This window comes from Saimiri boliviensis, chromosome 9 (genome assembly GCF_048565385.1).
Source record: "Saimiri boliviensis isolate mSaiBol1 chromosome 9, mSaiBol1.pri, whole genome shotgun sequence".
In the NCBI taxonomy this organism is placed as follows: Eukaryota; Metazoa; Chordata; class Mammalia; order Primates; family Cebidae; genus Saimiri; species Saimiri boliviensis.
This window is the reverse complement of record NC_133457.1, coordinates 20,517,745-20,530,300: the sequence shown is the minus strand read 5'-3', so window position 1 is coordinate 20,530,300 and position 12,556 is coordinate 20,517,745. Positions and strand designations below refer to the sequence as shown.

Genomic DNA, 12,556 nt, shown 5'->3' with positions numbered 1-12,556 from the left:
CTTATAACCATTCTTATAAGTACAGATGTTTCTCCCATTTGGCTGTAAGCTTCTTAAGAGCAGGGCCATCATCATGGCCCCTATTGCTCTCAACACATATCTGATATTCATCCATTCATTTGTTCATCCAACAACTTATTGCATGCCTAATTTTGATACCATGGAATGAACAGGAGTGAAAAAATACATGAAAATTAACAACTAAGTCTTAAGGTCATAGGGGGAATTTTCCAAGCCAAGGAAGCTCTGGAAAAAAACGAGGATAAAAATACCGGCACAGAACAGATTTACTGAAAGCATTAACAGAAGCCTTGTATCACAGAACTGATGTATTTTTATAGCCAGTGTATATGCTTTTAAGTTAAGGATCTCTCTCTTGTAGTACTTTGACCATTTTATGCAATCTGAGACTCCTGTGGTTTGTGTATAAAAATCTGGTAGGCTCAGAGTGAGCGAAATAAATCTAATCAATGTTTATTTTCAAAAGAAAACACGAATGGGCAGTAAAAACTTAGAAAGAGGAAAGAGAAGGAAACTATTCTTTTTAAGTTAAAGGCCTAAAGTCCAACTTGCAACTCTCAAGCTAGCTAGATAAATTCTTAGAAAATAACTTTGGAAACTTTTCATTAAAACAAAACGTATTGCTATCTCAACATATATGTTACACTTAGATTTATTTCAAATACCATTTTTTGTATGTGCTCTTGAGATACTAGGTTTCCTATTTCTTTAGAATAAATTAAACTTTTCAAAGCATACGTGCCAACTTTAAAAAAATTATCATTGTCAAATCATTTCTGATAGGGCAATTTTAAGTTGATATTATGCTCCATTCTATTCTCCCAGTGCCAGACCTCCTGGTCTTTTCCACTAAGGCTTCACGCACTCTTTACACCTCATGATTCATTCGCCCACAGAATACAGACATGATTTCTGATTTTATACAAGAACATTGCATGCTCAACTTAAATCTTTGATTTCCTGAAACAAGTACTTTCCACAAAAACTAGTCCTCTTCTGTACTAATGTTTCACAATCACAGAAAGCTATTAATGACTAACATTTCTGTATATATCTCTAATTTGCCCTGTTACATTGCTGTTTGGTTTCCAAGACCTTCTCTCCTAATCTGTCATGGGCCACTCTCTCTAAGATTTTCCAAACTTTTCCTGAAAAGCCTGTTACTTCCTTCATACCTGACTTCTGATGGAGCACAGATAAGTCTTCCTCTCCCATTCTCCGAGAATTCAACAACACTCTGCCTTAGGTGGGGACTGACTTTGTCACCCTTACTAGAATCCCCATCAGTTTTTATTATTTTGCTTGTTTGCTTTTAGAGATGTGGTCTCACTATATTGCCCAAGCTGGCCTTGAACTCCTGGCCTCAGGGATTCTTCCACTTCTGCCTCCCAAGTAGCTAATATTACAGGTGTGTGCCATCGTGCCTGGCTTTTCTCATTGACTTTCAACAAACTCTAGTTCATTTCCATTTTTAAGAGTAGGATCACTGAATCTATTAACTTTCTCCTTTCTTTCCTTCCTTCCTTCCGTCCGTCCTTCCTTCCTTCCTTCCTTCCTTCCTTTCTTCCTTCCTTCTTTCTTTCTTCCCTTCCTTCTTTTTTGTTTTTTTCAGACGGGGTCTTCCTCTGTTGCCCAGGCTGGAGTGCAGTGGCACGATCTCACCTCACTGCAGACTTCACCTCCTGGGCTCAAGCCATCCTCCTGCTCAGTCCCCCAAGTTGCTGGGACTACAGGCAGATGCCACCGTGTCCAGCGAATTTTTGTAGAGAAACGGTTTCACCATGTTGTCCAGGCTGATCTCAAACCCCTGTGCTCAATCTGCTCACCTTGGCCTCCCAAAGTGCTAGGATTACAGGCATGAGCCACCACCCCTGATCTCTGTTAATTTTCAAAACACTTCATTTAAAATGTCAGATTAATTCTGAAACAAAAGCTACCCCACGAGCTATCAGTATGACTCTACAGATATTTAAAAAACCCTCAGTATAGTAGAGCCTAAAACATTCCAACATGGTATCAGCCTGCTGAGTTCAAATCCTGGCTTTGCCACAGATTGAGCAGCCTTGAGCCATTTTTTCTGGATCTCTGAGCATCATTCATCTTTCATCTCTTCAGACATTAGTTATCTATTAATATTTATCTGTCCTGTGCCAAGGTTATAAGAGTTAACAATGCAATCACAGTGCTTCACTAGACTGACTTTCTAATGAGCTTTTTCCTCATCTTTAAAATAGAAATAATACCCATCTTGCAGGGTAAAATCAAATGAAGTCAAACACATAACACATGTGAAAGTCGATTAATGATAACTTTTATTATCCAGTATATAACACACTGCCTAGTACATAGAATTTCAACCCATATTTGCTTCATTCATTTATTTTATTAATTATTCCTGTCTCTACCTATGGCACCTCACCACCTCTACTCTACACCAACCACCCACTACTTCCCTGTCCCTACAGGAGAATCTCATGAACCCTCCCAGCTTAAATCCTTCAAGGTGAGATGACCTTTCCAAACCAGAATAGTCCAGTTCACAGGAAGCTACACTTCAGCCAAGGTTATTTTGGAAGCTATCTCTGAGGCCCCTGTACAACCAAGAGAATAGCATCCACAGGTCATGGCAAGCCAGTTACTACCCAGAAAATGCCTGGATTTTCTTTATCCATCTGGTTATTGTTCCCAGGTTATCGCTTCAAGGTGTGCCATCAGATGAAAATGATATGGCGTCTCCCATTTTATTGGTGAGAGGGTTTTTCCCCCCGTGAGAGTTGCTCAAAGAGTCTTCACAAGTTAATTAAAACAATAATAATAATAATTTAAAATATCTTTATTTAATCTACTTTCCATGTAATGGATCCACTCTCAAATACACAGTTGTTTGTAGTTATTAGCTCACAATTTGAAAACTGAAAAATATTTTATAAAGGCATTTGTGTGTTGAAGTATTAATATAAAGTGTAACTCTGGAAAGACCGTATGTTTAATGCTATATGTATTTGTTTCTAGACACTGTGAGAAGTTGTGTAGCAAAGTTGTTCTTCACCTGCTCCTTGAAGGGTCATTACTGCCTATACAGTAAGTCCAGTTTTATTCTCATCAGCCAAGAACCTCAGCCATGGATCCAGATCATGTTTCTATTTCAGCAGGTTTGTATAATTTGTGTTCATCAGGCTCTTCAATGAGCTTGTGGCATACGGGCTTGTAATCATTTTTTTTAAATAATCATTTTTATTGAATTATTCTTTGGCCAGAGTTGATACGTAGATAACAGCAATACATACATATTTCATTAATAATTTTAACCTGGGTTTTTTTATATTTTAGAATAGTTTCCTTATAAAAGAAGGAATTATTAATCAGTTCACCAAGCATATTAATATCTTAAATATCCTTAGATTTAAAATAGAAGAATGAAAGGGAAAATATCTTTGGTTAAACAACAGTAAAAACAGCTTATTTGGGAGAATAGCTTCCCTTACATAGTGCTAGCCTTGATTCGTCTAGAGCCTTCCAATCTCCAGTTAATGTTAGTGTCAGTATATTCTTTTTGACAGTGTTAAGATACTGGAATGCCTCTTTTTTTCTACAGAATATATGTACATAGGTGAAATTATGTAAAAAGCAACTTTTGACAAGAATGAAGAAATTAATGCAGAGATGTTAGCATCAAAAGAGATTCTTATTTGAAAATAGTTATCTTGGATGCACTAAACTTTCACATAATATTTGAGTATAGATTATAAAATGTTAGTAATAGAAGGAATCTTAGGAATCATTTTTACAGATAAGAAAATTGAAGGGTAGATCTCACATCATCTTACCCCTGACCTAGTGATCTTTTCGTTGTTGCATGTAGGTTGAAAAACAATGTATTTTTATTTTTAAAATGCATTATTTTCTGCAACTACAAGCAGAGAGGGCAAAGGCAGAAAAAAACAAAATGCAAATATTATAATATGACTGAAAAGCAAATTATATGACAATTTATTTACTTCTGTTAATAAAATATTTCTATAATAGCTCCTATAAAAGCCACCAAGCAGACAGTTGTATATCGTTATAAAATAAAGTCAGGCTTATTGAGAAATAATGAATTTTAATGCTGAATACATTATAATAATAAAGCAGAACTATAGTAATTAAGAAAAGAGACATATTAGACATGCCTTAGGAATACTGTTTTTTTCTATAGCAAGTCTTCTTAAGAACATTTAATAATGTCACATAGAGAACAACTTATATTTTGGTGCCAAACAAATTGTACATGAATACAAAGAACAGCATTGACTTTCTTTACTTTTCTTGAAATAACCACCTTATTTTTTTCTACTTTGCTTATATTTTTCACTTAGTTTTCATCAGTGATTTTATATTTGGTTTCATCTTTGGCTTTGTTATAAACAGTTTTCAGTTTTCTGAAAACAAACCTAGAAATCTTCATGGTTGTTTTTTTTTTTTTTTTTTTTTGCCCTCCAGTATTATTTTATTGACTTTGATTCTTTGTCTTTCTCTTTAAACAAAATCACCAGAAAGCATCTGTGTATGCTATGTTTCTCCTGTGTTCATTTTACTATAAAGGTTTCTTTGTTTTTCCACACTTATGATATGTTATCTTCTGGCTGAATTCTGGCTTCAGGGTAAATAAAAATCAAACTTTGGCTTGATATTAATAATTACAACCTGGCACTAGTCTTGTGCATTGGGCCAAACTCTTTTCCCTTTCTGTCAACTACACACATTCACACAGTTCTTAAATTCACAGATTCCAGACTAAATGCTCCTCTTTAGATTGATGATTCATTAAATCAGGTCCTGTTCTTTAAATGAAAAATTGGGTGCTGCATCAGTTTTTGATAATAATTAATAAATTCTCAAATGTATCCATATTATGGGTTATGTAATTTATCTATTACTGGCTTTTAAATTTTTTTTAATCTGTGGATCACTAACTTGAGCATTAAGATTCTCCATCTTTCCCATTCAGTACTAGAAATAGTTCATTTTGTTAACAATAAAATTTTTCTGGAATAGTACTTATTAATCTTCATTCACTAAATAGAAGCTTTGTACATACAAACAACTTAGAGAGTCTCTCTTAATTTATTTATTTTTTTTCTTTTTTAAGATGGGATTTCACCATATTGGTCAGGCTGGTCTCGAACTCCCGACCTCAGGTGATCCGCCCACCTCAGCCTCCCAAAATGCTGGGATTACAGGCGTGAGCCACCGTGCCCGGCAGAGTCTCATGTCAGTGCTTAGACAGTCATTGACGTAAAAAGAAAATATGATTTTATAAGCCAATCTCATTATTTTATTATACATTATACATAAACGATCCTATATATCACATTGTATGTATGTAAATGGTATTTTTATGCCTTTACAGATGTTCTATATGTTTTTATAAAATTATTCTTTTGAATTGAAAAACTTGTTAAATTTATAGATATAACACTATCACATGTAAATGATTATTAGACACATCATTGATTAGTATATATAAAAACAAGTTAAAATCTTCCTTTGAAAAGTTTATCTTCATTGGCTTGAATGAAATATATGTAAATGTGATTTTCTTTCTGTTCACATTCTTATTGCTCAACACTTAAAGAAATTATCTTAAAGTTTCAATAATATTCAACCATTATACATTTTAGAATTAAAACTGTTTTTCTATCCCCCACACACTCACTCATACTGTTCATATTTGATTAATTTCATAACGAACTTAGTTATTTAACTTCTATTCTTCATGATCTACTCTGTATAGACTTGATTTTTTTACTCTATTTTAATTTTATTCCTTAATTGCCAAATCTTTGAGAAAATAAATATGAATACATTAACTACATTCCAATTAAGGAACATCCTTGGGAAATCACTGAGATAAACACTATGTTACAAAGGTTAGGCATATTTATGGAAATCATTATCAACCGCCTTGAAAATCCTATTAAATAATTTTAAATTTCTGTTAAAAAATGAAAATCCTGAAATATATGTTTGATCTTTCTTTGTTTAATTTTCTTAAGAGAGGTAAGGGGTCTTGTTATATTGGCCAGGCTGGTCTCAAACTCCTGGTCTCAAGCGATCTTCCTGCCTCAGCATCCCAAAGTGCTGGGATTACAGGCTGATCCACCATGCCCAACCCCCATATATTGGATCTTTAAGACAGATCTTTTTCTTGTTTTATTTAAATTTAAATCATATTAAAGTTCAAACCAAGCCTAAGCAGTGCCTTGAAATCAATCAAACAATACTAGTGGGACAAGACATAGTATATTCTGTTTCTGTCTGTAATGTCCTTTCAGAGCCTGTTTCCGGAGCCCCTGTCCATACAGAGTCATTCTGTGCAATTCCTCCGAGCCCTGTGGGAGAAGACCCAGACAGGGAATGCTCACAGCTTTGAAACAGCCATGATGGAGTCCATGTTTCCACAGCAGAAGGTAAAGGTTCCTTTCCTTGGCCATATTATAAACCAAGATTTAAGACTGCCTTGAAACGGTTTGCCTTTTTTTTTTTTTTTAAGCAATTTAATTTCTTCCTTCTTTCCTTTACCTTGTTTTTATCATTATCAGAAAACGCTTGTAAGTAATTATTTTCACCTGGTACCATAGTGGATTCAGAATAGAGTGGTATCAGTAAACAAGGTCATTGCCCTTTGAGGTCTATGTATTGACACAATACAGTTCCTTAGAACCACACAATAACTGCATGCAGAGTATGAAACAGAAAACATTTTACAGCTGGGTGTGGTGACTTATACCTGTAATCTCAGCTACTCGGAAGGCTGAGGCAGGAGGATAACATGAGGCCAGTAGTTAAAGGTTAGCCTGAACAACACAGCAAGACTCCATCTCTAAATTTTTTTTTTTAAATACCCAGGCATGGTAGCCCATGCCTGTAGCTCCACTATTCCTTGATCTTGGTCTTCCCAGCTCCAGAATTGTAAAAAATAAGTTTCCATTATTTATAAATTACCCGGTCTTAGGTAATTAGAAGCACAGTGACTAAGAAAGAAGGCCTGAATTAAAGTTAGAACTTGCAGGAAGACTGGAGAGCTATTAAGAAAATCAAATCAACAGGACTTAGAGCCTAATAAGAAAAATAGAAGAATCTAGGGTGACTCCAGTTGCATTGTTTGGCTAACTGGATGATGATATCACCCTGAAAATGAGAAATCACAAAGTAATCTGATGGAGCAGAAGAAGATAAAGCATTCTTATTTACATATTTGAATTCAAGCCCCTTATAAGGCTAACCAGGTGGAGATGGTGGTTAAATGCCAATGTGGGCTTCAGGAACAAAGCCATGACTGGAGATACGAATTTGGGATTCAAAGTCATGGCAGAAGACTGGACAATCATGCCAATATTAAACAAACTCAAAGTACAAACAAGTAGCAAATTAAGTACTCCAGAACTGATATCTTGTGAAACTAACATAATATCTCTTAAGTGATTAAGATCTAATAATATGAAAATGAGCATGATTGATCAGAAGTTTATTTGTAATGGTCTGTAAGACTCTAAAGACACATCAAACTACTGCATCACTACTTTTTGGCTTAGGTTTAGGAATTCAACATGCAGTATTAAAAATAAAGGAAATGCCACAATTGCATCAGTGTAAAGTAAAATGGAATCTTTGCACATTTCATTCAAATTTTCAACTGTTGCATCATGTTTGAAGACAATGCCTCAAGTTCTCATAAATTTTTCATTGCGAACTATATTTTAACTAGAGGCAACTAGTAAATGAAAACTTGGCAGGCTGCTTCAAATCCTAAGAGATTTTAAAAAGTACTTGGCAAACTAGTTTTGTGCATACTCACAAGTATACTTATTCATATTTCTTGTATTTTATACTAATAAACATTTCTCTAAGGGAAAATTAACAGTAAACCAAATTTAAAATTTTTTAAAGTCTTATAATTTGGTTTGTTCATGAGTAATAGAAAAAACTTTTATATCTGCAATGTACATTATGTGGCAATATCTGCCCAAGTATTTCTCGTTTGTGTTTTCCTATTTTTTATGAAGTGTTCTACGTACTAAATTAAAAATAGCCATGAGAATGGTGCAAAGTCTGCTTTATTTTCACAATAGGTGCCATATAGACTTACATTAGTGATTTGAAAGAGATGGCCATGTGTGTATCGACTGCTGTGATGGAGTTTCACTGCAGCGAAATGGATTCAGGTACACAAGAAAGAAGGAAGAAACTCCTAAGAAAATGTCTGAGTATCTAGAATTTAACATTCTGGATGATATGAAGAGAAGTGTGTTATTGTGACTGCTGTATAATAGAATCTTGGAATTTTAGAACTAAATTATAAATTGCTTGAGGGCAGGAATTTTGCCATATTTACCATTGTATTGCCAGAGCTACACAGTGCTTGGCACACACTAGGTTCTCATTAAACAATACATATCAATTGAAGAAATTTAAAAATTTTATCATTTTCTGGATGTCAAAATTGGAAGGGACCTGTTGAAGGTCAGTGGCAGAGTTAGAAATGATACACATACCCTTGTGACATCAGAGTTGCCACCAATGCATCTGGTACTTCCCTCCTCTAGGCACAGGACAGGATCACATTTCCCTGTCTATTGAAGCAAGGCTGGCCATGTGACTTGCTTTAGCCAGTGAAACATGGGAGGGGATATGTGTCACTCCAAGAGGAATTTTTTTTTTTTTTTTTTGAGACAGAGTCTCACTCTGTCACCCAGGCTAGAGTGCAATGGCGGTCTCTGCTCATCGCAACCTCTGCCTCCTGGATTCAAGTGATTCTCCTGCCTCCAAGAGGAATCTTTTAAAAGCCTCTGCAATCCCTCTTTTCCTCTACCATGATCATCATGATCGTAGGAGCAAATGTTGAGATTAAGTTGCCAGAAGATGAAAAAAACCTGGAATTCTGAGCCACAACATGGAGGACTTCTGCTCTAGAGAGCCACCCAGTCCCAACAAACATTTTCCAAGAGAAAGAAATAACTGTTGCTTTGTTAGAAATTGAATTTTTGGTATTAGTTATAGCAACATAACCTTCCTGTCTTGATTCATACACCTACCAGGGAGTTAAGCATGTTGGCTCTGAATCACCTGGCTTTAAAATCGGGCTCTGCTCCTTACCAGCTCTGTGTCCTTTGTCTCTGTGCCCCAGTTACTTTACTTGAACAATGGAGATAATATTAGTACCTACCTCATAGCACTGTTTTGAGACTTGAATGAGTTAATACATGTAGAGCTCTCAGAACAATGGCCACACATTGCAATCTCTCAATAAATGTTAGCTAATATTCTGATCCCTAGCCAGCACCCAACCTCAAATAACACAAATTCAAATCTGTCTTACATGCATTATGGGAGGTTCAGAGTGGAGGTAGGAAGATGAACCTGAATAATAATCTCTCAAGTTATTGTACTCTTCCACTTTGATCAGATCGACATTACCAGAAACATTTCCCAAATTTCAAACATGAATTTTCAGTATAAAATTCAGCCAGGTGCAGTGGCTCATGCCTGTAATCCCAGCACTTTGGGAGGCTGAGGCAGGCAGATCACCTGAGGTCAGGAGTTTGGGAACAGCCTAGTCAACATGAGGAAAGCCCGTCTTTACTAAAAATACAAAAATTAGCCGGGCATGGTGGTGCGTGCCTGTAATCCCAGCTACTCAGAAGGCTGAGGCAGGAGAATTGCTGGAACCTGGGAGGCGGAGACTGCAGTGAGCCAAGATCCCACCACTGCACTCCCGCCTGGGAGACAGAAGGAGACTCCATCTCAAAAATAAATAAGATAAAATCAAATAATAAATAAATAAATAAATTCAATCAAATTATATTTTGCAAACTATATATCAGTCTCACACAGGCATCAGAGAGTGGAAATGCTTATGTAATATAATGCTAAATATTTTTAATCCATAAAAACAAAAGTTCAACATTAGTGAACTTAGTAAAATGCATGAATTCAATAGTTCAAATTTTTAAAAATTATCACCTAAATGGCATTTGATAAAATCCAACAATCATTTTACTAACACACATTTTGTATAAAAATTGTATTGGCCAGGTGCAGCGGCTCATGCCTGTAATCCCAGCACTGTGGGAGGCTGAGGTGGGTGAAACATGAGGTCAGGAGTTCAGGACCAGCCTGACCAAGATGGTGAAGCTGTGTCTCTACTAAAAATACAAAAAAATTACCCAGGCATGGTGGTGGGCACTTGTAATCCCAGCTACTCGGGAGGCTGAGGCACAAGAATCTCTTCAACCCAGGAAGTGGAGGTTATAGTGAGCCAAGATTGTGCCATTGCACTCCAGACTGACAACAGAGTAACACTCCGTCCCCCTGACAAAAAAAAAATTATTAATGTCTATGTCTAATTAGACTGGATTTCCATGAGAACACATGCTTGTCATTGTACACTCAGCACCTAGAGCATAGCCTGGCATAACAATTGACACTCAGTGACATGTATTGGCTGAATAAAGTGAGAGAGCACTATTACTAACTAGAAATGGAAAGATGTGCTCTTAGCATGATAAATACTTATCTGATAACAAAAGAAAAAGTATGCCTAGTGGTAAACAATTGAAAATTTTTTTTATTAAATATTGAAATAAAACCAGAATACCCACTATAAACTTTATAATTTAGTATTGTTCAAAAGCATGAGTCAATGTGAGAATATAAGCCCTGTGAGAACATGGATCTTGTCTGCTTGTTCATTACAGAATCCAGGATATCTAAAGAGCATGCCTGGCTCATATTAGGCACTAAAAAAATAACAATAATAATAACAAATAGAACACAAGACAGAAATAAGGAGGATATTATTTGAAATAAGAAGATAAATTCGGCCGGGCGTGGTGGCTCAAGCCTGTAATCCCAGCACTTTGGGAGGCTGAGGCGGGTGGATCACGAGGTCAAGAGATCGAGACCATCCTGGTCAACATGGTGAAACCCCGTCTCTACTAAAAATACAAAAAAAAAATTAGCTGGGCATGGTGGTGCGTGCCTGTAATCCCAGCTACTCAGGAGGCTGAGGCAGGAGAATTGCCTGAATCCAGGAGGCGGAGGTTGCGGTGAGCCGAGATCGTGCCATTGCACTCCAGCCTGGGTAACAAGAGCGAAACTCCAAAAAAAAAAAAAAGAAGATAAATTCAACATTACTTTTAGCTAATATGAGAATAAAAAGAACACTATTAGAATTAATAATAATTTACTGGGCATTTAGAATGTGCCAGTAATTGTCCTGTTCATTTAATATCAATTATTTCACTTAATCCCAAGAACACTATGAGATAGATAGAATTATTATCATTTTACAAATGAGTAAACTAAGTAGAAGAAAGATTTTCTCAAAGTCACAGAGCAATGGAGAGAAATAGACTTGAATGAACAGTGATTTACCACGTTCATGACTGGAAATAGTGAATATTACAAAAATGTTAATACTTCCTAAGTTAATTAACACATTAACTGAGGTCCACTTTAAATTCTAAGAGAATGATTTTTGATCCCTTATGAAGTTATGGCAATATACAGCCAGAAGGATAAATAGGTGAGACTAGTTTGAAAATTTTTTGAGAGGCAAAAAAGGACTTTCCAAAACATTAAAGCATACTATAAGCCCTACAATTAATAAATCATTCCACTTTTAGGGAAAGAATTAATGCAAATAAATGGAACAGACTAGTCCAGACACCAACATGAATGACATATAATCGGTTAATCTATGTATAAAATTGTTTAACTACATATGAAACAAATCCTTTTTTAAAATCCTACATAAAAGAGAATAATATCAAAACCCTAGAGCTAACTTTATACATATAGAAAAAATGTAAAGGTATTTGCTATAATTAGAAATTAAACAAGGATACCTGCCATCACTCTCAAAATTTAGCATTTTATAGTGATCCTACCCAATGTAGGAAGACAAAAACAGATAAGTATAAGGATGTAAACAGAATAGAGCAGAAAGTGTAAGAGATAGAAATGAGAGGGAGGATGAGAGAGAGAGAAGTTATTTATAGACAATAAGATTATTTGTGTGGAAAGTTCAAAAGAATCTAACCTTTAGAATATACAAAAGATCCATAAAGTTATTTGATATAAGATCAACATGTAAAACAATAACAAATCCATACATGAGTAATAACTAAATAGGAAATGTAGAAAAACATGCCATCTATAATAGCAACAAAGTTTATAAAGGACCTAGGAATAAATACAAAAGCTGTGAAACTCTTTAATAATAAAAATTTTTAAAATATTAACGAAAAAAATTGTAAAGATTTGAATTAATGAAAAGATATGACCTTTTCATGGTCAAGAACAGCCATTATTTCTCCCAAATTAAAATATAAGTACAATTTCATATCCAATCCTAATAGCAACAGACTTTCCTCATGGAGTTTGATGAACTGGTCCTAAATTTAGAATAAACAAAATTCTAAGAAAGACTGTGGAGGAGGATATTTTTCTGCTGGAGAAAAAGAAAACTCATTACAAAACTATAAATGAG

The 12,556-nt window shown here is 35.3% G+C and overlaps 1 protein-coding gene and 1 long non-coding RNA gene across 8 annotated transcripts in view; one reads left to right on the top strand and one right to left on the bottom strand.

The window, feature by feature from the left end:
• LOC141585598 (uncharacterized) overlaps positions 1 to 12,556 on the bottom strand; it is a 173,420-nt gene that overhangs the window by 57,261 nt on the left and 103,603 nt on the right. The gene's annotated exons all lie outside the window — the stretch shown is intronic.
• VEPH1 (ventricular zone expressed PH domain containing 1) overlaps positions 1 to 12,556 on the top strand; it is a 208,390-nt gene that overhangs the window by 143,737 nt on the left and 52,097 nt on the right. For 5 of the 7 annotated variants that reach the window (XM_074405550.1, XM_010335739.3, XM_010335740.3 and 2 more), the window contains 2 exons: positions 3,034 to 3,173; positions 6,339 to 6,473. In XM_074405550.1, coding sequence (XP_074261651.1) covers positions 3,034 to 3,173; positions 6,339 to 6,473 — 275 coding nt within the window. The remainder of the gene's footprint in view (positions 1 to 3,033; positions 3,174 to 6,338; positions 6,474 to 12,556) is intronic. The other 2 variants (XM_074405553.1, XM_074405554.1) reach the window with 1 other exon arrangement.